This window comes from Vulpes vulpes, chromosome 14 (genome assembly GCF_048418805.1).
Source record: "Vulpes vulpes isolate BD-2025 chromosome 14, VulVul3, whole genome shotgun sequence".
Lineage (NCBI taxonomy): Eukaryota > Metazoa > Chordata > Mammalia > Carnivora > Canidae > Vulpes > Vulpes vulpes.
Genome location: NC_132793.1, coordinates 26,384,006 through 26,410,499, shown reverse-complemented (window position 1 = coordinate 26,410,499; position 26,494 = coordinate 26,384,006). Strand labels below are relative to the sequence as shown.

General features: G+C 51.6%; 1 protein-coding gene across 1 annotated transcript; it reads left to right on the top strand.

The window, feature by feature from the left end:
• The first annotated feature begins 12,539 nt into the window (after positions 1-12,539).
• Positions 12,540-25,909, top strand: MYLK2 (myosin light chain kinase 2). Its single transcript, XM_025986123.2, has 12 exons — positions 12,540-12,921; positions 13,399-13,930; positions 14,857-15,158; positions 16,752-16,857; positions 17,451-17,544; positions 19,821-19,930; positions 20,015-20,156; positions 22,611-22,681; positions 22,805-22,933; positions 23,493-23,645; positions 23,807-23,939; positions 24,953-25,909. Exons 1-12 carry the CDS (start codon positions 12,870-12,872, stop codon positions 25,031-25,033), a joined length of 1,905 nt encoding a protein of 634 aa, XP_025841908.2. The 5' UTR covers positions 12,540-12,869; the 3' UTR covers positions 25,034-25,909.
• Positions 25,910-26,494: the final 585 nt, after the last annotated feature.

Genomic DNA, 26,494 nt, shown 5'->3' with positions numbered 1-26,494 from the left:
CTCCACACAGACCCATGTTGGGATGGTAATATATGACAGTTTTGGAGAGGCAACAGAATGGGATTACATTACTTGAGAGCAAAGAGCTTAAAATTGAGATGCAGACATCCATTGCTTCCTGCTTCTCAGACTTCCTCAGTTTCCCAACAGCTGGCTGTTTCTCCTCAGTTCTGTCTGTCTCATACTGAGTTCTCTTTTGGGACCACCTCACATGACCCTTATTTCTAACACAATCTACCATTTCTTCTGAAGCTCAAAATTTCCACTTTTATCTTACAGAGGAAGTCAGGTTCTTTATCCCTTCAGGCTATATTCTGGAGGGAGCTTCTCTTTCAACACTCTGAGGTTGCTCTGAAATTTTCCTAAGCAAAGAACATGTACTCTGATAGGAACTTACTTACTTTTACTGAGAAATCTGGCTGTCACACTTCGCTTGGCAATTTTGCAAAGCTCCTAGCTCATGCGCACATGCAGATGGTTAGAATTCTCTCAATTTCTGGGAAAGACTTTGTTTTCAATGTTGTTTTGACTTGGTCATGGTTTCCCCATTGCTAATAGTCTTGTGCTCTTTAACATATTTGTAAGATTACTGTCCACTCTTAATTTGGTTGGTCATTTTGCCCTTGTGTGATTGCTTTGTTGCCATCTTGACTGCTGTTTTATTCCTTGCTGGTTCTTTTGCACAGTTTTGTCCCTGGAGACTGGAGCTTGGGTGGTAGACAGGCTATAGTTGCAGCCGCTCCAGAGTTGAACAGGGATGAGACCTGTATACAAGGCATTATAATACAAGATAAGATGTGACTGAGTAATGTGAGACACAGAAAGTACTGGGGGAGCTCAGAGATTCTTTTGGGAGGTGAGAATGCAATTCTTAAAAATGTTTCTTTAAGTAAAAATTGCCAAAGTAGTATAATATGTCTTTTGGAAACAATTAAAATAATACAGACCATATAGAATAAACCATGCAAATCTCCTTATTTCCCTACTCCGTTTCCCAGGAGTACCCCACTGATAACAGTTGCATATTCTTCCAGAATGTTTTTATGTATATAGACTTCTAGAGCATTTTTCTTTTTTTTTTTTTTTGTAACAATAAGATTATAGTATTCTGCATTTGTTTTTAATTTGTTCTTTGAAATGTTATACATTCACATGGTTCAGAATTCACAAGATACAAAGGTAAATAAAGTTCACCTTTTCTTCAACTGCTCAGTTCCCATCCTCAGAGTTGGTGCTGCCAGGTGTGCTCTTTTGCAGAGAGTTACCATATATGTATTTCTATCTCTCTCCTTTTATTTTTTACAAGTAGTATCATGCTTTACGCTCTGTACCTTGATCTTTTCATATGTGTTCTGGATTGAACGATGCCATTCAGGTTTTATGTGGACATGTCCTGGCTTTCCCCTGACTGAAGTATAAAGAGAGCCTCTTATGAGGACCTGATGACATGGAAGCAGACCTGTAGTGGGGTCAAGATCCTCTGCAGAACTCCTAGGCTAGTGACTTGAGGTTCTAAGGACTTGAGCACACGTCAGCAACACCTGGTCTTTTACCTCTTCTTGGCCTAGCTGAGCCTTGGGGGCTCATTGTCTTGAGTATCTGGTTAAATCTGTGTGGCCCCTTGGACAAATCTTGACATTACTTCCTTTGCACTTCCCTTCTGAATTTTATCTTCTGGGGAAGTTCCTCATTGCTGAGAGTAGCAGTTAAAAAAGCTGTTAACCACGTGGCTGGGCTCCTATTTCTGCACAGGCAGGCTGAGTTACAGCGTGGTGGTGTGGATCCAGGTAGGATTCAGTCAACATTCTGAGTCCTGAGCTGCCATCTGCCTTGCAGCCTGCTGGGATGCTCAGTTTAGACAACATATAAAGTTTCCTGGATACGGGACAAACCCAGGCCTATGGAAAGAGCAGGAAGGTTAAAGTGTGTGGTACTTTGAGTGGTGACGAAGGCGTAACCAGGGAGCTGACATGTTTGCACCAACGCCAAGAATTCCAGGACAATTTGTTATCCAGCTGAAGCCAGTATAGTTGCTACAAAAAAGAAGCCTGGGGACAAAACATACTTTTCCCTTGTTTCCTTTGTCTCCATGCATACCAGTCTATTTTCTAGCACTGCAGTGAAGGATACTGACATTGAAAATGTCTCACAATATTTTGTTATTTTTGCTCTTGCAAGAGAATAAGAGACTGGGCTCAGGTCAAAGCAGGGCTCTTATGTGCTGAGGGTATCAGCTTCCTGAAACGGTTTTGGCAGATGCTGACATTTCACCCAGAGAAACCATAGTTGGAGGGGTAGGGAAGAAGGCTTAGAAAACTCTGGGTTTTATTGGGAAATATTTCACCGACTAACCTTAACCTGAAGGCATCAATTACCCTCTCCCCTTCCCTTAAAATTTTATTAGCCAGAAAGGCATAAAAACCTGCCCTGATGTGCTGAGACCCATGTAGTTATGGAACTGGTATCCCAGAACATCCCAGGCAAGCATGTGAATGTGCTAAGAATTGTAGCCTACTGCTGTTGCTCAGCTTGTTTTGGCACCAAAGCTATTCCCAGGGCTTTTGTTCAGGAGCAGGGGTGGGAGATAGAGTTTTCAGCAGGTCAAGATACAAAATAGACTCTGTGGTCATAAACCGTAATATGAAAAACTGTTTGGGGCAGCTTTGTTCAAGCTGGCTTGGTGGTAAGCCGACTTGAAAAGTCTCAAGACCCGGACATGTTCCCACTCAGGAGCGCGCATGCACACACAGTGTCCTAGGGATAATCTGCTAAGTGACTAGAAAGTGACTCGATTTGCTCTATGCAAAAATATCAAGTGGGATTTACAGCTTTTTTTTTTTTCAGTTTCTGAAGTAGGGTTTAGTATTAATTATATACCATTCAGATAATACCTGGTAATAGGAAGAAAGGAAAAAAAATACATCAACCACCATGATCATCTTTGTATAATCTGTTTTTTTCATGTATGAAACTTTAGTCTGTTTCTCTATACTAAAGGATTTTTCTTTACACTAAAGAATTTTTCTTGCATATTCACATACCTGCCTGGGATGTTTCTGGGATATATGTGCGCTTCTGGGATGTGTGTTGGGTATATATATCTCCTGTGTTTTTCACTTAGCAGTAGTAATTCAAATATATTTCCATATTAACTGCATACTTTGTAAATGTGAATTTTAATAGAAACATACTGTTTCATTGTTTTGAGTTTGCTTCTCCCCATTGAAAATGATTGTTTTGCAAAGAATTTTTATAGACTCTATTTATAGGACAGATTTGTTTGTGCCTCTAATGTATCATATCTGTCTCTAAATGAACTATTTCAAACCATTTTCAAGATTTGTAATTAAATTTTTAAAAGAAAATATAGGGACGCCTGGGTGGCTCAGCAGTTGAGCACCTGCCCCTGGCTCAGGGTGTGATCCGTAGTCTCAGGATCAAGTCCCACATCAGGCTCAGGCTCCCTGCCTGGAGCCTGTTTCTCCCTCTGCCTACGTCTCTACCTTTTTCTGTGTCTTTCATGAATAAATAAATAAAATCTTTAAAAACAACAACAAAAAAAGAAAATATAAACCCCTCCCAAAAGCATGGCTAATGACATTATCCTGGCATACATATCTGCAAAATGGAAAGCTCCTTTTGGCTGCTGTGATGTCAATGTTACTGGCACTCATGCCAAAAGAAAATGTTTATTGGCCTTTGGCAAAGCCTTTCTGTATCTTAAAGTCTTAGAACTCTGCATTTTCAGACAGACCTACATAATTGATTTTTGTCTCCAATCCTTCAGATCAGATTCGGAAAGAGAATACCCTTTGTCTTTCTTAACTCTGCCTGGGGCTATGATGTGTCTTTTGGGAAGAGCAGGGGCAGGAAATCTAATCTCACTCACTTCCGTCACTGCCACACTGCGTGACTTGTAACAAGTCACTCTCCTTTTCTGGACTTGAATTTCCACATCTGCCAAACAGGGAGATTGAATTGGAAACACTATTTCAACTTGAGTATTTTCAGAATTTTTAACAGGCCGTCGGTTCTAACCACACCAAGCCTACTTCCATATTTATAGTTTTCTGTTGCCACCTGCTCAATCACTGCAAAAGGGCACCTCTAGGGAGCTCTCCTGCCCCTGGATTACCATTTGAACTTCAATGAAATATGTTGGAGACAGTGTGCTATCTTGTTGAGGACTTTCCAAGGGTGGTTCTGGGAGCGGAAATCTAGCCCAGATCACTCCAGGGGACTAATCCCTGAATAATGTCCTCTGACACACACATATTTTCTGATGTTTCTCTTGACCTTGGAACTTGGTTAAAGACTGCACAGAATGTTCAGTGAATTCTTAAAGACTACTACAAGGAAGTCCCTCCCATCCTTGGCTTTTCCAAGATGTGAAGATATCTAGTAGTGGTTTTTCTATTGTTGGAGACGGTTTAAGGACATCACGGTAAAATGGATACCTTGCCTTGCTGCTCTTCTGTTTCTCTCCACCACAGTTCAGTTTTTACAATGTTCATGGTCAAGGGGACTTGGATTGCTTTGGGATAATTGTTGCGGGGTCAGGAAGAACACAACAGTATTTAGTGGGAAAAGCCCTCAGTTAGGAACTGGGAGGGTGGCTTCTGGCTTTCTGATGTTGCGCATGTCATTTGGATTCTCTGGGCTCAATTTCCTCATTGTAGAAGTTAGAACGATGTTTCTAGAAAAGACCTTTCCTCCCGTTCTTTGGATGACAGTTTGCTCCCAGCTTTAACACGAACCAAAGGCACTCACTCTGAACAGCAATGGTGACTGTCACATTGGGCACTTACTCATTCCTGTTGGCCAATGTGACTCAATCTGACCATGCTTGAGTCATATGCTCAGTATTAATTATCAGTGGGTATGTGTCACCAGGGGTTGCCAGAAGCCCCTGCTGTTTACCCAAAGTTAACCTAACAGGTACAGAGCCAGCAGCTGCTAGCTAACAACCAGCAAAGGAGCAGAGAGACCTCTCAGAGACTGCATGTAGTCTCAAAGGAGAGGGATTTGAGTTGAAATTGTAGAAATCACCCTGCTGGCTGGAGGTTGATGTCTACACTGGAGGCTTACTGATTCTTACTTGCTCATTAGCCTTTTTCTTTACCTTGTGGTAATTCGTTACTGCAGCAGTAGGAAACATAGAGGAAGCCACACAGTGTGAGCCGTCAGATGGGGGGCCGGAAGGGGCTGCTGGGACCCATTGCCCTTCACTACCGCTTCAGTTTTTGTGCAGCAATCTCTCCTTAAAACAGCTGTACTGACAACTGAGTCTGAGCATTTCTGCATTTTCCTCACACACATAGAGAACAGACTCTGAGTAATTCCTATTGCTCAGAGGCCTCAGGAAAATGGGTAGTAATTAGGCTGGAAGCTCAGCAACTGGGGCTGGGAGAATTTTCCCTGTGACGACGGTCCTCAGGGTGCAGTCTGTGGAGCAGCAGACGGGCCTCATCAGGATTAGAGATGCAAATTATGCAGCCCCACTGCAGGCCTCCTGAGTCAAACACTCTGGAGATGTGTTTTAACAAGCCCCCTGGGGGATGGATGCATGCCCAAGCATCAGTGCAGGAGAGAGACCTGCAGGGCCAGAGAGACAACAGTTTTCCTAACTTAAGGTCCTATGGGCTGGGGAGCCAGCAGCCATTCTCTCCCATGACCCTTGGTGCCAAGGCCAAACAAGAGGGGATCTGATAGGCAAGAACCCTCTTTCCCTCTGGATCTCCTTGGGGTGTCACCTTTGTGAGCTCTCTTCGTGTGACATAGAAGCGCTGCTGATTTGTTGAGTAGGTATTTATCTCCCTAGCCAAGACTCCACTACCAGAATAAAGGAGAGCTGAAGGTTTTTCCATAGGGCCTTCCAACAAATCATATGACAGATGAGGAAACTGAGGCTCCATGTTTAAGTTACTGTCCTCAAAGTCACACTGCTAGTAGGTGGCAGGGTGTGGATCCAGGTCATCTGCCCTTTAGTGTCCTCTGCACCATACCAGGTACATTCCTTGAGTAGAGCCAGCTCTAGGGGATGGGCAGTCTCAGGAGCTCCTGGCTCTTTTTGAACTGGGGGACGCTTGATCAGAGACCCCCAGATGAAGAGATTGTTTCTGTCACCCTCCAGAGCCAACCAGCAACTTAGGACTTGGGAGCAACCTTGTGAAGGTTGCAATTTGGGCTGGAGCCCTCACTTGGCTCTTGACGTTGCTCTGGGAACCTCCTGCTAAGCGTCCCAGAGGCTGGGAGGCAGGTCCTCTCTCAGTTTCACACAGCGTGTATCTTCTCAGACTGTGCTGGTTGCTGGGGTTCCTGTCAGGGAGGTGGCAGCTGCCAGTCAGCTAAGTCACAAGCCTTGGCTGGACCAAATGGTAGCCAGGGTGGTCGGAGTGCCAGGAGGTGCTTTGCCCCAGCCCCCTCCTCATCCCTGGTTGGAGGCTCCTCGCCATCCCAGGCAGGCCACCGCTCGCAGCAGTCGCTCAGAGCTTGCCATGCACCCCCTGGTTCTTGTGGCAACCCAGTTTAGCAAATGGACCTCAAGTTTTATAAATAGCACAATGGCAGGCTGGGAAGCCATCCTGTGCAACAGGACAGAACATGCATTCCCAGATTTTTGAGCCATTTGCTGGGATTGTGCAGTGGGAGTAACTTCTTGTGCAAAGTTGAATTACTTGCAACTCCCAGGTCTATACTCTGTGCTTGAGTCTTGCTTCTACTCATTTATGTGTCTTCATTTGTCCCCTGCCCCCACTGGCCCTGCCTTCCCGAAGTGGTGCTTCCAAGTCTGCTCCTGGGACGTTTCCTGTTCTTGGAACAGCTGCACCAGCCTGGGGTACCCTCCTGCTACTTGATCCTATAGGGAGGTGTCCAGTGGCCCTGGGTAATTTTCAGATGACCTTGTTCCTCTGACGTCATTACCTGGCTATTTTGGGCTTTGCTGTTTATGCTGCAGAGTTGGGCTGAGACAGGGTAGAGGGAGAAAGTGAAGGTTTCCCAGCATCCCATGGCCCCACCAAAGTGAGAGCACTTGCTCTTCAGCACTTATAGAGCACCTACTGAATGTTGGGCCCAAGGCCACCAACCTGATGACACAAAGTGTTCTCCACTTATGAATTCATTCTGCAGCGGGCATTTAGTGATATGGAGTACTAATCAAGCATAAGGGCTCTGGACCAAGTGGCTGGGGTTTAAATTCTGACACCACTGGAAGACTATCTCTGAAAACTTGCCTCAGTTTCCTCTTGGAAATGGGAGTGATAGTAGTATCTACTTCATAAAGTTATGAAGATTAAGGGAGTTAATATGGTACATGGTAAATACACAATAAATATTCATGGCTATTACTATTAATGGCACCAATTTTTGTACTAGGTCCTAAGAATGCAAAGTTGACTGACATGGTCCCTGTCCTGAGCTAGATCTGGATATAGGTCCCCAGAGGCCCAGATGCTGAGACAATGTGCATGGCCTATGTAACAAGTCAGAAGGGAACACCTGCCATAGGCACTGTAGTAGCCTGATTTATAGGGGCATTTCAAGGAAATGAGGTGAAGTTCTTATCCTGGGAGAGCCTCAGAGCAGTGGTTCTCAACCCTAACTGCACATTGGAATCTTCTGGGGAATTTAAAAAATACCAGCACCTGGGCTGCACATTGGAATCTTCTGGGCCACACTTCCCAAATATTCTGATTTAATTGTCCTGAACTCAGAATATCCTGAAGTCTGAGTTGTGAAAGTTCTCCACACACTTCCCATGTGCAGTGGGGTTGAGAAGTACGGCCCTCTGGTTTGGGGGTTCTCAAACCTGGGTGTGCATGAGAACCACCTGAAATGCTGCTTAGAGAGATGGAGCATGGGGGCTCCGTTTGAAGGAGGCTTCATTGAAAACAAATTCGGGGATCTGGGCACTGAGAAAGCCTGCCGGAGCTGTGCTCTCAGCTGAGAAGTCAACCCTGGCCAGTAGTCCCAATCCATGCCATTTTTATGTCTCATACATAGCTTGTACCACTTTCTGTCTTGAATTAGTGAAATCTGTGTCACATTGATACACATTGATACAATGTGTCTGAGACACATTGATATGTCTCAAATTATTCATTAATCTGTGTAGAGTCACAAATGGTCATTTTGAAAAAATTGGAAGATCCAAAGAATAAAAACCATCTCTACTCCCATACCTATTAGTATGTGTATTTATGTCCCTCCAGACATTTTCTCATTTTCTTAATAAATGCATTTAACAACAAAAAGGGATTCTGCTTCATGAATGACCTTACAATCATTTTTCACCGAAAATTCTCTATGTCGTGATCCTGTCACCATTCTCCAACATCTGTGTCCCCAGAGTGACCGCGTTAGCTAGCCCTTGCACAGAATAGAGCGTTCCGTAAGTGATCTTAGCCGTAGAACTCCACCATTTCAAGATGGATCAGTGTGTCATTTGAGCTTCCAGAGGGATCTCTGTGCAGTGTGCCACACAGAGTGTGTGTAGACTCTGCTCAGCATTTCAGGTGGAAGGAAGGACGGGGTCTTACCTAGGCCTCCTCCTGAGGCCTGAGAAGTACCGCCACAGCCCCGGGCTTAGGGGTCTGAGGTGGGAGAGGCAGGAGAAAGCAGCCCTGATTGGCTCCCACGTCAGGACGACAGGAAAGTTGTGAGGGGAACTGGCTGCTCTCTTTGGACTCAGAAAGGTTACTCAACTCCCTGGATTTTCCATCACAGCCGAGCTGGGAGAGGGTCAGGCCGGGAAACGTCTTCTCTGAGCAGGGCCTTTTAAAGCCTCTTGGCTGGGTCAATTTCCTTCCAGGAGCCAGGGAAGCAGTGCCCGAGTGAAGTTAACCCCTCCACTCCCAAGTAATTCTCCCAGGGCTGGGTGAGCCTGAGAGCCTAGGCTTCTGGAATGCAGAGCCGTCCAGGGCAAGAGGCCTAAGGAGCCGTGAACTCTGGCTGAAGAAACCTTCCTCTGGCCTTGTTAAATCCAACAGGCATAATTGCATCCTGCTGACCTTAATTCCCCTGGCGGGTTTAATTGGTCCTGGCATTGCCCCACTTCCTGGCCTGCCCCTGTAGAGGCAAAGAGGGTGGCTGCACAGCTGGCGCGGGGTGGGAAAGCCCCGTTTTAAGGGTGGGCAGGGTCTCTGGCTGCCCCCGGCGGGGAGGAGGTTTCCCCAGGCCCCTCCCCTGTGCCTCCAAGGGAGCGCTGAGAAGCCCGGGGACTCCCAGGGAGCAGCTGGCCGAGCCGAGCTTAACCCTGGGCGGGCGAGCAAGCTGCAGGCAATCCCGTGGATCCGGAACCAGGCCAGCCTCTCATCCCAGTGGGAGGGATGGCGGAGGAGCCTGCCGGGACAGCTGAGCCCTCTACCTGGGGTGTCCACAACATTATCGGGAGCCCACAGTGCTGCCAGGACTGTGCCAAGCACTCTACAGACTGTGCTCGCTCCGCACTCCCAGCCACCCTGCGAGAGGCGATGGGGCAGAGTAGTTATGTGCCAAGCCTGGGCTTAGACGGTTCAAACCCAGCTCTGTGAGTTTGCCCTGTGACTTAGTTTTCCTGTCACATCTGTGAAATGGGGATAAAATGGCTGACATTTATACAGCACCTACTATGTCCCCGTGTACCGTTCTAAATGCTCTGTATACCTCCCCTAGGAGGTAGGTGCTCGTCCTGTAGATAAGAAAATAGTAACAGCGTTTGTCCAAGCCTGGGTTCCTAGTCTCAGAGCTCCTTAACCACCACTCTTTAGGTTTGTTGTCATCAAGTTGCTTACCTCCTCCTCCGCCCCCCTGACACTGCCACCTGGGGCATGGTCTGCTTAGTAAGAGCTTAAGAAATGCTACTTGTTTGGGAACCATAACAGTAACAAATGTAGCAAATAAAGCCCCTTATGTTGTCCTAGCTCCGATTTGGGTCTCAATAGGAGGTGGTGCTGGATTCAAATCTGAACAGTTGGCAGCTACTCAGTGGCTGTGTGCTTCCCGAGATGAGCCCCTTCCCCTCTCCTGGCAACAGCTTCCGCAGTTTTAAAGTGGCCTAATCCTGGGCCCTGCAGTCCTTTGTGAGGATTCAGTGAGCTGGGTAAAGCCCTTGGCAAAATCAGGCCTGGCCCTTCCTGAGCACTCACTCCATAAATACGGTACCGACAGTCATAGTTAACAAGGGAATGTAGGCAAGGGCCATGGTCCTAGAGCCATCCCACAGACCCAGTCCAGAGCCTTGCCAGTCAGTTGCTTACTCATCAGACACTGACTGGAAAGTACACTTTGTGCTGGGGAAACACGTGGGCATCATAAAGCCCCTGCCCTCAAGGGGCTCCTAGAGACAATCAGTGGTGGGATCAGCCTGGAGCCAAAGGAGGCCAAAGGAGGGGGAGTCCAACATTACAGGCTAAACCATAACATGCTGTGGAAATGACCAAATAGAGGGCCAGGGGGCCCCCAATAGCAGGCACAGAGAGGAAGCTTTTCAGCCATCAGATCGCTGTCAGACCACAAAGGTACCCGGCCAGGACGAGGGGCGAGACACATGCTGGGAGATCTTAGGGAAGAAAGAGGACTTTGGGCTTTGAAGAAGGACATTTCTGGCTCAGCTCCGTTGTAGGATGACTTTGGGCATGTGACTCTCTTGATCCCTGTCTTCATCTAGGGAACAAGATGGAAGCTCCCCATAGAGTTATTATCAAGATGGAGTTTGCAGACAACGAGGCTAGAGCTGACAGCGGACCCTCAAAAAATGGGAGCTCCCTTCCCCTAGGAAAGCCTGGGTTCAGATCCTCATCTGTTCCCAACAAGCCATATGGCTTTGGATAAGTTGTCGAACTGCCTGGGCCTCAGTTTCCTCATCTGTAATAGTACTTGCCTTCTTGGGTTGTTGTGAAGCTCATACGAGTGAGTCTACTTGAGAGCACTTGGAGCAAGGCCTCACACACCGGTGAGGGCTAGACAGGCATCCAGGAATGTTTTTGCTTCCCAGAGGAGGCAGACTGTCACCTGGATCTCAGAGGAAGGAAATGGAAGAGAGGAGGGCCAGAAGGGCAAGAAGTCATCAAGACGGGAAGGGGCCCCAACTTTGGATTTTGCTAGCCTCTGCCAGCAACCCCAACATTTGATCACTTAAAAAAAAATTGCTCGTTTTGAATAGTATTCCATTCACATGGTCCAAATACAAAAATGTAAAAGGGAGTGCAGTGACATCTCCCTACCCCCACCCCTTCTCCCCAGTTTCTTGCTTGTTGTCCTGAAGAAATTCCTATGCATATAAAGTGAAAGTTTATATGTTATTATATATTACCGCCCTTGGCCCAAATGATAGCATGTTCTACATGCTATTCTGCACATGGCTTAAATTTTGCTTTCATTTTGGAGGTTGCTTCCCATCATTTCATTCACAGCCTCCTCAATCTCTCTCTTTTTTCTTTTAAGATCTTATTTATTTATTCACGAGAGACACACACAGAGAGAAAGAGACACAAGCAGAGGGAGAAGCAGGCTCCCTGAGGGGAACCCAATGCGGAACTCCATCCCAGGACCCAGGATCACGACCTGAGCCAAAGGCAGATGCACAACCACTGAGCCACCCAAGTGCCCCTCACAGCCACCTCAATCTTGTTCACAGCTACAGAATTTTTCTTTTTGCTCAGACCTGCTGCTCATTTCCACCTCCCTCCTTTTGAGGGCAGGGCTGGTTTCCTTCATGTGAGAGAGTACCGGTGGAGGGACAGGGTGGGTCACCACAGTCAGACCCTGAACTCAGATGCCCACTGCAGGGCTGTTTCAAGTGCACTCAGCTCAGCCAGCCTTCCAGGCACCCATCAGAGACAGGCTCTGGATAGGCAGCCCCTGGATGGTGGAAGGCTCTTTGGATCATACCTCTCCCCATCCATCTCAGCTTCATCATCTTGGGCTTGAGTGGCCCCCAGGCCACCATTGTGGTGGAGGATTCTTGGGAAAGACTTCACCAGCCCCCTCCTTTCAAGAAGGCCACTGGGGAGAACCAATCTGCTTGGTGCGGGGTGGGCATGAGGACTGACCCTCTCCCACTGCTGCTTGGGGCAGCCTCCGTCTCTCCAGGAGCCCCAGAAAAATACATTTTCAAAAGAAAAGACTTTCAGGCCCCTGCACAGGTTGAGCAAGTGCCCCTGAGACAATTTCTTCTCCAGAGATGCCCCTAGCAGGTCTGGATGCCAGGAGCAGGATCATGGGCACAGAGCTGGGCAGTGGGGTCAGGGTGATTATCACCATGGCCTACATGTCTCTAAGCAGTTTCTGGGCAACCCCAGGAGATGCGGCATGCAGGTGTGCAGAGTCAGGGCCAGGGCCGAGCACAGTCTTGCCCTCCAGCCCTGCCCGGGAGCCCCTCTTGTGCCAGGCCCCCTGCCTAGACAGGTCCAAGCCAGTGACACTGGGCAAGGCCTGGGAAAAGGCTGCTCCCTTGGGGGCCTAGTGGCCCCCTCCTTTTTCTCTTCCTGTCTGTTCCAACACTACTCTCCCCCCCGGTCGGTCTGTGGGAAGAATGCCGTGTCCTCTGAACGGGGGCCAAGAGTGACAGGTGGTGGCAGTCCGAGCTGCATGGCCCCTGGTGTAAGGGATCCTCTCCTCCGTCCCCGCCTCCCCTGCCCGCGCCCCTGCCTCCGCCTCTGCCCACCCAGCCCAATCCCTTACAACTGCCCCAGGAGCGCTCCTGGGCAGCCGCTGCAAGTCAGGCGGCCATCAGGTTGCCCCTCTCTGCTCCAAAAGCCTCAGTCAGCTGGCCCTGGCTCCTCTCAGCCAGACAAGAGAAGGAACCTGACAGCCTGACACACCTCAGTCTTCTTTCTGCAGCTAGAAAGACTTGAGTAGACAAGCAGAAGCACACGCCTCCCTACCTCATGGCGACAGAAAACGGAGCAGTGGAGCTGGAAATCCAGAGCCCGTCAACAGGTGCCAAGCTGGGGCAGGATACAGAGGGAGGAGCCTGGGAAGGGGGTGTTTGAATCCAGGGCCAGGCCCATTCCTCAGTGGCAGTTCTGTGCCCCCCGCGGCCTTTTCTGTACGGCTCATGAAGGGCCCAGAAATTATAACTATTTCTGGGTAAGTTTGGGCGGGGTTGAGGGCCTATGCGAAGCCCTCCCTGGAGAGACAGGGAAAATGTTAAGCGCTCATGATGGCACCCAAACATTCAAGGCCAGGGATGGTGGGGGTATCAAGGTGCATCAGAGGGACCAGAAGTCTCCCCCAGGGGCCTCTCAGGCGCCAGCGGCCCATCTCTAGAAGCCATTAGATGGCCCCAGAGCCTCAGTGGGACATGCATTCGCAGATCGCTGCCTAGGTGGGGACTTGGGCCCAGAGCTGGTCCTTGGCCAGCCTGGCCCCAGGAGGGGAGGGTGGATCCTGACCAGTATCCCTCTTCCTTCTCAGACAAGGCACCTAACGGTACAGCAGGTGAAGGACCTCTGGCTACAGAGAAAGAGTCTGGTCCACCAGATCCAAAGAAAGGCCCTGGGCCCCCAGATGGGAAGAAAGAACCTGGCCCCTCAGACCCAAAGGAAGAACCTGGCCCCCCAGATGCAAAGAAAGAACCCGGGACCCCACAACCAAAGAAAGAGCCTGACCCACCCACTGTGCAGAAAGATGCCAAAGTTGCTGCCCTAAAGGAAGAGGACGGGGCCCTGGCCCAACCCTCAATTAGCAGCCAGGGCCCTGAGGGAAAAGGTGATATGGGTGGGGGGCCTGCGGAGGGCGGTGTTGGGCAGCCAGCAGCCCTGCCGCAGGAGACTGCGACAGCAGAGGCCAGCATCAAGAAGTCCAGTGCCAAGCAGGAGGAGGCCTCAGGCAGCCAGGGCCCCCCAGAGCCCAAGGCACACAAGAAGGCAGCCGAGGGCCAAGCAGGGGTCAGGAGGGGCTCACCCGCCTTTCTGCACAGCCCCAGCTGCCCTGCCATCATCTCCAGGTGAATGTCCCCAGTCTGGCAGTGGGGAGGGGTCCAAGGCTCTGTCCCCAGAAGTTGTGTTTAGTTCCTATGTCTTGGGCGTCCTTGTCGCCACGTTCAGTGCCAGATTGGGCAGTTCTGATGTTTAGTATCTGTCCTGGGCATTGGTTCTACTACCTTGTGCCCCTGCAGAAATCAGGACATAGTGATAGTTCATAGACACCTGGAATGTCAAGACAGAGAGGTCCTCGAAGACTTCTTCCTGGAGCTAGTGGAATCCAGAGTTCCCCTTACTCTGTGAACTTGGTTTTAGCCAAGGGCAGGACTGAGATATTGGGAGGAAAAGATAACATTTCTTCTTACTATGATATAAAAAATAACTAATAATTAGATTGATAGATCATTTCTAATGCTTTCATAACTTTAATATAGATCAGTCTTATGAGGCAATCTGTTAGACTTACCTGAATGCTAATCATATGAATGATATTAATGATACATTATAAACCACAGTAATAGCACTCTATCAGTCTGAATTATGTATTAATATCAATTAATACATTGATATCACTGATACATTAATCAATTGCATTGCCACAGTTTGTATGAATCAAGAGCTCCATAATCTAATTGTAATCACATAATGATTAACCAAAACAACAATCCCATTAGTAGATGTTAATGATCTATTAGTGCATTGAGAGTCAAGATAATGACCACCGTCATGTATAGTGTTATTAATGTCCCTTGATTTAGTATAAAGTGAATTCGAATGCCTCACCCCGTGTATTTGAGGACATGGTGGGGACCAGAGCAGGAAGGGAGAATAGGGAATGGTTGTATTGACTCTGAATTACAGAAGAGCCTGTGGAAGCATCAAGGCCTCCTGGAGGCAGAAGCAGTGCTGTAGCTGTTAAAGGCCTCACCTTTGTGTTCTCACATTCTAGGCCTGAGAAGCTGCCAGCTGAGGAACCCCTGAATGAGGCATCAGACCTCATCTTTGAAGGGGTGCCTGTGACCCCCAGCCCCAAGGATCCGGGGCCAGCCAAGGTAGAAGAAGGAGGGAAGAACATCCCGGCAGAGAGCCAGAAGGAAGCTGGAGAGAAGGCTTCAGGCCAGGCTGACCAGGCTACGGTGCAAGGGGACACCTCAAGGGGGATCGAGTTCCAGGCTGTTCCCTCGGAGAAATCGGAGGTGGGGCAGGCCCTCTGTCCCACAGCCAAGGAGGAGGACTGCTTCCAGATTTTGGGTAGGCCAGGGCAGGTGGGGGCTGAGGAGGGAAGGGGGGGGTCCCCAGGTGTCCCCACGTCTCCCTGTTTAGAGGACTGAGCTGCTCTGAGCCATGCCTCACCCAGGCTGACCCATCTGGGTGTCACACAACTCTAAGAAGTACAAGTTCCTAGTCTCTTTCGATAGATGAGGAAATGGAGTCTCAAAGAAAGGGAAATGGAGTGAGTGTCCCAAATCCACAGCTAGGACGGGATTTGAACCTATCCAAACAGAGCCACTTCAGAGCTCGCTTTTGGCTTTCTTTTACTTTGTAATGGGATTTTGAAGAAAAAAAAAATCAGGTTTTGGAGCAGCACCAACTCTCTGGACAGTGGAATTTGAAGTCAGTCTGTAGAATGGCTCAAAGGCCAGGCTTTGGTAGTTAAAGGATGTCCTGGAGGGGGTGGGGAGGGTCATGAGGGCCATAGAGGGCTGGTGAGCTGAGAAGCATAGGTGCCTGTGCATGGGAGCAGTGACCAAGGAAGCTGGGCACGTGAGATGGGGCAGGACTGTGGAGTGGCCTTAAGTGACAATCAGACAAGGAGCTGGTGGTTTGGTGGTTTATTCAATGGGCAGCAGGAGCCACTGAGCATGAGCAAGCTTGGGGAGCAGGTGAATAGGGAAAAGGCCTGGGTAGGGGTGCAGCAGGGCTGGGGGTGGGGTGAGATAGGGTCAGAAGAGCCCAGAGTGTCCTGACACCCATCCCCTCCAGGCTGAGGTGCCTTGGAAGCCCAGCCAGCTGCCGGGTCAGCGGCACAGTGCCACCCAGACAGGGTGGGAGGGCCTGGCGGCAGGGTGGCAGCCAGGAGACCTGCCACCTCCCCCAAGCAGCAGCAGAAACTTCTCCCTCGCCCCCTCCAGAAATCACATCCTTGGGGTGACGGGACCTGAACAACCTCCAAGGGCCATCAGATTTATCACCAGCCCGGCTTCCCTGCTGTCTCTTGCTATTTATAAAGAGGTTTCCATTCCCGATGACTCAGCCTGTCGGCCGCCAGGGCCCGCTGTTCCCCATGGTTGCCGCTAGGTGGCGGCCCCTCCCCACAAACATTTCCCTCCCCGGCTCCTCCCGGCCCTCCCCCTGCCCTTGGGCCATGCCCAGGTTGGGCAACCATTCGGCCAGGCCTGCCAGCTCCTGGTGTAATTAGAAGGGATGGTAGGCGGGTCCCGTCACCTACCCCATCATTCAGGCATAGTAAGGCCTCTCTGGCACTCCACGATTTCGTGTCCCCCACGCCCCCACCACACACACACAGCCAACTTTTATTCTTTAATGGAAATGCAGGTAGTTTGGGATGGAGACTTATAATGCCAGAGGGTCTGAGAAGTCCAATCAGCTGTCCCCATTGTTGTGCTAGGAGACGCTGAGCCCCCTCTGACAGAGTCCCAAGGCCATTTTGTGTGTTGGTGGCAGAGCTGAAACTGGAAACTGGGACCCCTAGCCCCTATCCTGGAGCCAGCTGTCCTCCAGGTATCACTTGGTGAACTTCCCTGGATGGGGCCCAGGCCAGGCAGGAGGGGGTGGTGCTGGGGCACATGCTCATCAAAGGATGGTTCTGCTCTGCCTCCCCAGATGATTGTCCGCCACCCCCAGCCCCCTTTCCCCACCGCATCGTGGAGCTGAGGCCTGGGAACGTCAACAGTCAATTCAGCCTGAACTCCAAGGAGGCGCTGGGCGGGTGAGAGCTGGGACCCCGAGCCCTTGGCCCACAGGCAGGAGAGCATCAAGCCCCGACATGTGCAAGGCCCCTCCACACCTCAATTGTACATGATCTACACGGACACAACTAATTCCACATGCTCACTTGCCTCTTCCTACATAAGCTGTCACGTGGGTTGATATGCACTCATGTCCCCGTGTCTCACACAGACACACCATTGATTAGGCAGTATTTCCCATAGGAGACGAGCAGTACTTTCCTGTCTGTTTTAGTTTCAGGTACCACCCTAACCACCTCAAAGGGCTTCATAAAAAGCCCTATAGGTGCCTTCTTCTGGGGCCCAGAGCCACAGGGCTCATGCTTATGACAAGGCTGTGAGCTGTAACATCAGGGGCCATCCTGTGGATGAGCCTACCCGTCCTGTGCCCATGGTTTGTGCGATTCAGCCACTGTCCCTGCAATAGAGCTCACAGCTTCAGGAGGGAGTCAGGGTAGCCAGGGCAAGCATCCCATCTCACAGAGGGGGATCCAGACAGGAGCAGAACACAAACTCCTACCTCAGCCCGGTTCCCCCCAGGAACCCTCTCCCTCCCAACCTCTTCTCTCTTCAGCGGCAAGTTTGGAGCAGTCTGTACCTGCACAGAGAAAGCCACAGGCCTCAAGTTGGCAGCCAAGGTCATCAAGAAACAGACACCCAAAGACAAGGTAGTAGGGGCTGGCTCCGTGGGATGGAGAGGGGATCCTTCAAGTGCGTACGTCTCACCTCCCTCCATCCATATGTCTGCACCAGGGGCTTGGTGTGTGAACCTTGATGCGCTGAAGATGTCACTCAGATAGACAGATGGACAGACAGACAACCCTGCCACAGGGGCCTGAAGCCCCTACCCATAAACAAGACACCTCAGGTGGTGAACTTACCCTGGGGACTTCCCCTTCTAGGCACAGGACCTTCCTGCCTTCTGTTTGGTTCAAACACGATGAGTGCGGGCTCTGTGCCAGGCCCTGTGCTAGGCACTGGGGGTCCCAAAGTGAAATGAGTATGGTTCCCTCCCTCAGGGAGTGCCAAGGTAATCAGACCTGTCCAGAACTGTGCCTCCACACCTGGCCCAGCCTGGGTTCAGAGGCCGAGGGCAGTGTTTGTTTAAGGAACGAATGAAAGAGTGGATGAATGAATGAATGTAGGCAGAGGCCCATGTGGAGTAAGAGTCAGGTGCGGTAAGAGGAGGTGATGACTACCTAGCCACCTGTTGTGGTGAGGGCTGTAACTCAGGAAAGCTAGAGTGGGGGTCAGGCAGGGTCTCAGGTGGGGTCAGGAGGGGATCGAGAGAGTTTCAGCAGAGTTTAGAGGGGGTCAGGTGGAGGTCAAGAGGGGGTAAGGAGGGGACTGCAGAGGAGCCTTCTGATTTAGCTGGCCTGTCTCTCTCCAATGAAGGCTCAAAGGGGTTGCTGGTTCCAGTGGAGAGGCAGGGAAGAGAGTTTCAAGCCAAGGGGACTGTGAGAGGGAAAGCCTGAAGAACAGGAGTGGCAGAGGCCTGTTATGGACTCTTGGGTTGAGGCAGGGGAGCCAAGAAGTATGGTCATCTGAGACAGAGACACAGCACCTGTGGAGGCCTTGAGCCCAGGAGGAGCATGAGGAGAAGCTCCAGAGCCCAGCAGCCCTGCCTTTCCATCACGGCTCTAGCACACTGGGAAGCCATGCAGTTTCCATGTGACTTCATCTTTCTCCAGCTCTTGCACTTGCCTGCTGGGTCTCCAGGCCTCTGTCATGGACCTGGCTCAGTATAGATGCTCAAGATATCTGCTCTGGAGATTAATAAGAATCTGCTCCTGATTAATTAATTATTGAGCCCTTTTTTCTGGGCCATTCACTGTGCCAGGTGCTGGGGAAGCAGCAGTGAAGTCCATGAGTCCCTGTCCTTCTGGGCTGACATGCTAGAACAGGGCAGACAACTAAACACAACATGGACAGAAAGCATGGCATTAGGAACTGAGAAGTGCTAGGAAGAAATATAATGCCAGGTAGGGGACAGGGAGTGTAGGGCCCATGGGGGCCATCAAGATAGGGTGGTGAGGTCAGGCATCTCTTGAGGAAGCATGGGTCCAGTGAGACGTGAATGAAGTACTAGAATCATGGAGAAAATGGGAAAATCGGGACAGTGATGTGATGCTGAGGAGTGAGGGGACAGGCAGGGGGAAGAGACCCATCTGTAGCATTTAGAAATTTCTCTGGTTATAAATATTCCTACCATGGCTGATTTCAAGCTACCAGTGAGACAGTTGGCATTCACCCTTTCTGAAAGTGACAAATAATGGCAGCTTAGGCCAGGAAGGCAGTGGTGGAACAGGTGAGAAGTTGCTGGATTTGAAATCTAGAGGGATTTCCCGATGCAGGGTGTGAGAATGAGAGGAATCTGGGTCAGCTCCTGTTTGTCCTGCATGCCTAGGCAAGGGGGCCTGCCCTTTTGCAGACAGGCAAGCTGAAGGCTACTCAGCTGTGGGGCAGGGGCAGTGGCAAGGGTTTCATTTGGACCTGAGAGATCTAGAATGTCTCTTAGCCGTCCGAGGGGAATGGCAGTTAGGCCTTTGGAGCTGTTGGTGCCTGCAGTTCAAGGGCACATTCAGTGGTGGAAATGAGGATTTGGGAATTAATCACATTTGCATGGAATGGCAAGGACTTGAGGAGAAAACCCAGGGAGAGAGTGCAGTGGGGAGAGTGATGAGTGGAGGACTGGCCCTCAGGCACCCCAGTATTCAGTCGGTGGGGAAGAACTGGCAAAGGAACGGTCTCCCGGCAGGAATGACCCATGGCGAGGACATGAGCTGGGGGTAGGGAGAGATGGGAAGCAAGGAGGCTAGCAAGGAGGAGGCCGGGCAGTGGTGGAGGCCAGGCCCGACAGGTCCGGTCCAGAGCAGAGGTATGGAGGGTGGAGGGCAGTGTGCGGTGACACTCCGGTTGTAACCCTGGCTTCCCTGGTGCCCAGGAAATGGTGATGCTTGAGATCGAGGTGATGAACCAGCTGAACCACCGCAACCTGATCCAGCTCTATGCGGCCATCGAGACCTCGCATGAGATAGTCCTGTTCATGGAGTAGTGAGTGCTGGCAGTGGGGCAGGGGATTGGGTGGCGGTGCCAGCTGGCCCGGAAGCAAGCCTGTAGAGGGGTCTGTGCACACAGCATCGAGGGCGGCGAACTCTTCGAGAGGATTGTGGATGAGGATTATCAGCTGACTGAGGTGGACACCATGGTGTTTGTCAGGCAGATCTGCGACGGGATCCTCTTCATGCACAAGATGCGGGTTCTGCACCTGGACCTCAAGGTACTGAGGCTGGGGCCTCCCGGGATGGGCAGAAGCAGCATCTGGCCACGTAAAACCAGGGTTGCAAGCAGCTATCCCTCCAACCTCCCATTTGTCCTTCTCATCCTCTCTCCATCCTTCTATCTGTAGATCTCAAGGGGTTTATTGAGGCTTTACTAAGTACCAGAGCCAGGGATACAAAAGAGAGTAAAAAACACTTGGTCCTAGCTCTCAGGGGCTTCTAGTGTAGTACTAAGTGCACATCCTCTGTCCTGTGAGCCCCAAGCTCAGCGTCTCATGCATAGAACTTGCTGAGTGTTGCTAAAGTGTTGCTGGCCCCTCACAGTGCTGGGAGCGTTTGTTCATTTACTCCACAAGTGTCTGCGGAGGCCCTCCTATATGGGCGGCAGTGTTGTAGGTGGTGCACATCCAGTAGTCAACAAAATGGCCAAAAATGCCTGCCCTCGTGGAACTTTTGTTCTAGAAGGGGAGTCAGGAAAGTAAATCAATTAAGTATAGCATGAGTGCAGCAACAGACATGCGAGAGGCACCAGCAAAAAGTGAAAGAATATTGGGATCCCTTCTCTGACCTTGCTCCATCCCTTGCACAGAGCTGGTCAGGGAGAGCAAATGGGCTGCTTCGGGCATGAGGCCGGCCGTGGTCAGCTGGTCGCAGGTGCTGGAGCACGAAGCCGGCTGTGGTGTAGGGGAGGCAGGAGCAGCGCATGTGCCGGGGGCCGGGAGCTAGTGTCTGCAGGACAGGGGGCAGGGCTGGCACCCATCGGCCTGGTGGCTAGGACCTGCGTTCGTTCCTCTGCTGTTACCTGTCGAGTGCCTCTCTTGTGTGAGGCTGCTCCTGCGCTGCTGGGCACTGTGCATTACCGCAGGGGTGACGAAGGACGTGCCCCTGTCCCCTGGAGCCTCCAGGTTAGTGGGGGACACAGACGTTCCTAAAATAGATCATTTTCAACCTGTGACAAGCGTTATAAAAAGTATGCGAGGGTAACGGGGAGGCAGAGCAGGTGAATGTGGAGAGGCAGCGGGGGGCCAGAGCCTCGGTGGCAGAAGTGGGGCTGGGCCTGGCCTACACCCCTGCCGGGCTGGCTCGGGGCCAGAGCTGTTCTGGGGGGCTGTGTGAACCATCTGGCAGCCCACCGGCAGGCGGGCGTGCTCACCCGTAGGTGGGAGGTGGGAGGCTAACAGCTTCCTTTGTCTTCCTGACCAGTGAGGGTAAGGAGGTGGGTTTCAACGGGCAACGTGGCAGCTGGGAATCTCGGAGGCGCCTGTCACCACCAAGCGCATAGAGGAAGGGGGCTGGTGCCAGTGCCTGTGGTGGAGGGAAGAGGGGTATGATCTGAAAATGGAGCCAATCTGATTTGCTGATGTGGGAGGGGGTGGGAGACAGAGAAAGGGGAGAGTAGGGTGACTCCTGAGCTTCTGGACAGAGCTGGCGCCTGCGCAACGCGTCGGAGACCTGTCATTGCCCCGCAAAAGCCAGTGCCTGTGGGGCAGAGCAGGGTCCCCGGTTAAAGCACAGCGCCTGGGGAAGAAGCTGTCTTAAACCTCTTTATCCTTAAATGTGTTTTTTCAGGATAGCAGTAAGTTTCTCATTGAAAAGGGGTCTCACAGTGAAGTAAGTTGGGCAAACCGTGGCCTGAAGGCCCCTCCCAGGGCTCTTTGGGAAGTCTCGATCCTTCAGGAGGGATGGGAGTATGTCTTGCTCCCCCAAAAGATTGTACCCTGGGATCTTCCTCTGCTTTCCATGTTTTGTTCAAACACCAGGTTGAGCTACTCAGGTCATTAGCTGGATGCATCAGTTCAAAAAACCACCTTCAGAACGCACCTTCTCATCAAATGCTGGCAGAGCCCAGATGAACAACGAAGGCTAGGCCAGGGTGGGTGGAGAACCCGGAGACCTGGGGGCCAGACACCTGGTTCAGGCGGCAGTGGTGACTGACACCAGGTGCTGTGTGGCTGTTTGGTGAGGGCTTCTGGGGCTTCAGGAGGTGTCAGAGGTCAGGAAAGCAGTGTTTTTGTGTGAAGTCTCCTGCCTTTTAACCATTATTAACTACCTAAAATGTTTCTGCCTTGGGACCTTAGATTAGTCCTATGTCCTTATGTTATGTGAGAAGGAAATGGAGGCCCTTCCAGGAACATCATTCACACACTCACCTGTGCTGGTGCCACGGGATTCCCAGGAGCCTTGGCTGAGCACTTCCTCAGTGCCTTAGTTAGACACTGGTGGGGGGAACAAGGAGGCCAGGAAAAGATGGTTCCTCTCCTGGGAAAGTCTGTCTCAGGGCTTTAGGGTCCTTGTCTGTGCCAGGAGCAGGCAGGTCCAGGGGTCTCTGACGGGCTGCCCACTTTGGCAGCCTGAGCCTCTGGTCCAGAGAGCTTGGGATTTGGGTGGACCTGGGTGCGGGGGGAAGGGTGAGCTGGGTCAGAGGTCAATTCGGGCCACCCCCTTCTCCTCAGCCAGAGAACATCCTGTGTGTCAACACCACAGGCCATATGGTGAAGATCATTGACTTTGGCCTGGCACGGAGGTACCACGTTGGTGGGTGGGGAGGGCAGGGCAAGCCTTTGAGGTGGGCAGGAGACAGGGGAGGTGTGGAGGGTGCCAGAGAATGGGCCAGGGCAGTGCTCTGACCTCTTGCTCTCACTCCCAGGTATAATCCCAATGAGAAGCTGAAGGTGAATTTTGGGACACCAGAGTTTCTGTCACCTGAGGTGGTGAATTATGACCAAATCTCTGATAAGACAGACATGTGGAGTATGGGGGTCATTACCTATATGCTGTGAGTCTTGCAGGAGTTTGGTGTCTATGGGGGTGGGACACATGGGTGGGTAGCTGGAACCAAAATTGGCCTTGGGGTCTTGGAAAGGTGGGTTCCATCTCCCCACTCCCTCAGTCAGGGGTTTGCAGAGATTGGGAGTGCTAGGGAGAACCAGAAAAGGAGAACTTCGTACCCATTTTGTAGATGAAGAAATGAAGGCCCTTCAAGGCATAATATCCTAGTCTAGGGCTCTGGACAACAGATCTTTGATGAGTGGGGGCAGAGGGGCAGCAGACATTTTCTGTACATTCATCATTCCTCTTCTTCACTGTAACCCTGGGAAGCTGGGATGATTATGCCCATTTTTTATAAATGAGAAGAGTGAGGCTCAGAGAGGGGAAATGACTTGCCCAAGGTCACCCAGCCAGAGTCAAGCCCAGGTTTATCCCACTCGAGAGGCTGGGTGTCTTTTCAGGATATGATGCTGCTTCCTAGGATCTGCCTCCATCCCCTGGGCTCCCAAAGGTGACTCAGTATCTCCAGTCTCACCTCCCTGCACCCTGACATCCCCTCTCCCCAGGCTGAGCGGCCTCTCCCCCTTCCTGGGAGATGATGACACAGAGACCCTAAACAACGTTCTCTCTTCCAACTGGTACTTTGATGAGGAGACCTTTGAGGCTGTGTCCGATGAAGCCAAAGACTTTGTCTCCAACCTAATTGTCAAGGACCAGAGGTGAGGCTCATTTGAGGACACAAACCCCAAGCATGCAAGCCCTGTGTGTGTGTGTGTGTGTGTGCACGTGGGCTGGCAGGGTAGGAAGAAGGCCGGGCCGGCTGGGTTCTGGTGCTTCACAAGCATGCCGCCCGCCCTTACCACACTGCCCCCTCCCACAGGGCCCGGATGAGCGCTGCCCAGTGCCTTGCCCACCCCTGGCTCAACAACCTGGCAGAGAAAGCCAAGCGCTGTAACCGACGCCTCAAGTCTCAGATCTTGCTTAAGAAATACCTCATGAAGAGGCGCTGGAAGGTACCACTGGATGGGGTGGGGAGGCGGGAGGGGCCGCAGGCAGGAAGAGCTCCTGGCACTAGATCCCAGGCCCCACCAGCCCTGCCTTGGCAGCTTCTATGGACCAGGCCTAGCCCTGTCTGGAAAACAAGATTGGCTTTTCTCTCTTTGTCCTGGGCTGATTCCTGTCCTGGAGCAGTGACCCTCCACCCACCACCCCCACCATGGGGAGGGGTGTCTATTTGAGGCTCATGCTCAGAAAAAGATCTCTGACTCCATCACAGGCCTCTTCCCTTCATTTTACAAATACTTATTGAACATATACTACTTCTAAGCCCTGGGAGTACACCTATGGACAAAAGAGATAAGGATTTTAGTCCTTTGTGGACTTACTTTGGGTAGGGGCTGGGGAGTTATTAAAAAAGGATTAAGGAAGGGGTCTAGAAAAAAAACCTAAGGATGATCAGGAGTGCCAGGGGAGGGTTGCACTTTTAAATAAGGTGGTCAAGAAGGGCCCACTGGGAAGGAACATGTGAACAAAAAACCCGAAGGAGATGAGGAGTGAACCATGCTGATCTGGGGAGAAGAGTGTTCCAGGGAGAGGGAAGAGCCAGTGCAAAGGCCCTGAGGCACAAGCGTGGTTGGCAAGTGTGAGGAACAGGTAGGAGGCCAGTAAGGCTGGAGTGGGATGAGCAAGGGTTTAAGGCAGAAGAAATCAGACAGTAATGGGGGGCAGGAGGTGGAGAGATTTGTTGGCCATGGTAAGGGGCTTAGGTTTGAGTTGGAGTGAAACAGGAACCATTGGAGCATCTAGAGCAGAGAGGTACTCAGGTCTGGCCGGTCACCTGTTGAAGGAAGGAAGAGGGAATCCTGGAAGATATAGTATCATGGCCCCTCCTGTGGCCATTTTGGGCACTGCACCCTCCCTAGCGTCTGGCCATTGTGGAATGAAGACAGTCTTTAGGAGATGCTCAGCTGCCCCAGTTTCTCCAATGCCCCAAGGCTGACCACCATCCTTCTCCCTCATCCCTCAGAAAAACTTCATTGCCGTCAGTGCTGCAAACCGCTTCAAGAAGATCAGCAGCTCGGGGGCACTCATGGCTCTGGGGGTCTGAGCCCCAGGAGCGGCTGAGGCCTGGACGCAGCCGCACGGTGGCCGGGGCTGAGGCCACACAGCCCAGAAGGCCAGAGCAGATGGGCCAGACCCCCAGGGTGAGCTGGCTAGGACAAGGCTGCGCCAGGCTGGGAGGCTCGGGGCTCCCCACGACCCCGCGCAGCAACTGCTTCCCCGACGTGAGCCGCCTCAGATGTGGCCTGAATCAATCCTGCTAATGCCTCCCCAGACAGATCCCCGGCCCCATCAGCCACAGCCCAGATGCCACAAGCCCTGTTGTTCCCTCCTCAGCTCCCCCTCTTGGAATCGCTGCCCTGGTGACCCCTGCTTGGCCTCACCTGGGGTATCCCTGGCTCGAGCTTTCTCCTAGCTGGACCGGGAAGACTGGGGGTCCCAGCATGTGGGGCTTCTGTGGTTGTGGCGGGAAGCCCTTGGTGGGGCAGGAAGGCAGCAAGGCCAATTCCTGAGGCCCAGCTGCCAGGGGAGACAGAGCAGGCTTTGTGAGAGAGGACCTCCATGCCCCCGCCCGCCTCCCCACTCCCAACAGATAAGGCCTAGTACACACCATCTGGCTTGGCCCAGCCCCCGCCCACCTTCCTTACGACCACCAACACACAGGAACTCTGTGTGAGAGAGGGACGCCCAGCCCAGGCCTGGCGCAGGGGAGAGGAGAGGCCTGGGGGACAGGGAGACCACCCCCGAGCTTGCCTGAGGGCCAGGCTGGCCCAGCCCAGCCACTCCGGGCCCTCGTCCTAAGGGTCACCCATGGCTTCAGATGATGGGGTCAGCGGGCCCAGGAGGAGTGGGAAGGCCTTCGGGCAGTCCCCAACCTGCTCTCAGCTTGTGCCTTGTAAATAAATGTACAGGTTGGATGTGGCTCCCTTCCCTCTGTGTGTGCATGCACTTGGGTGAGGTCAGAGATGACCACAGTTCACTGAGCACTGCTGTGTGCCAGGCCCTCCAGGGGCACTTCAGTGCACAGTGTGGTGGTTCCCGGCACAACCTCAGGAGCCAGGCTGCCCAGTCCTGGGCAAGCAGCTTCCCTACTTTGAGCCTCAGTTTACTCCTCTGTCACAGCACCATCCAACATTTTTGGGTGTTTACTGAGTGCAAGGATCCATTTAATTGCTTGTGTGGATATTAACTCATTTGTCCTTCACAGCAAGCTTACGAGGTGGGTATTATTATTATTCCTATTTTACAGAGGGGAAAACTGAGGCTTAGAGAAGGAAAGGATGTTAAAGGCTATTCAACAGTCAGAAGCCAGAGCTTGAAATGAACTCTCCTGTCTCCCGAGCAAGGCTCTGCCCATGAGCCCCTCTGCTTCTCACCAGAACGAGGTGTCAGCAGAAAGCAGAGTCTCCAGGTGGAGCCAGAAGTTTGGGCAGGCCCATGGTGCCTCTGCTGGACCTGCAGTGAGGGGAGGGGTCTCCTTGGGGGGTAAGGGAAAGAGAGCTGTTCT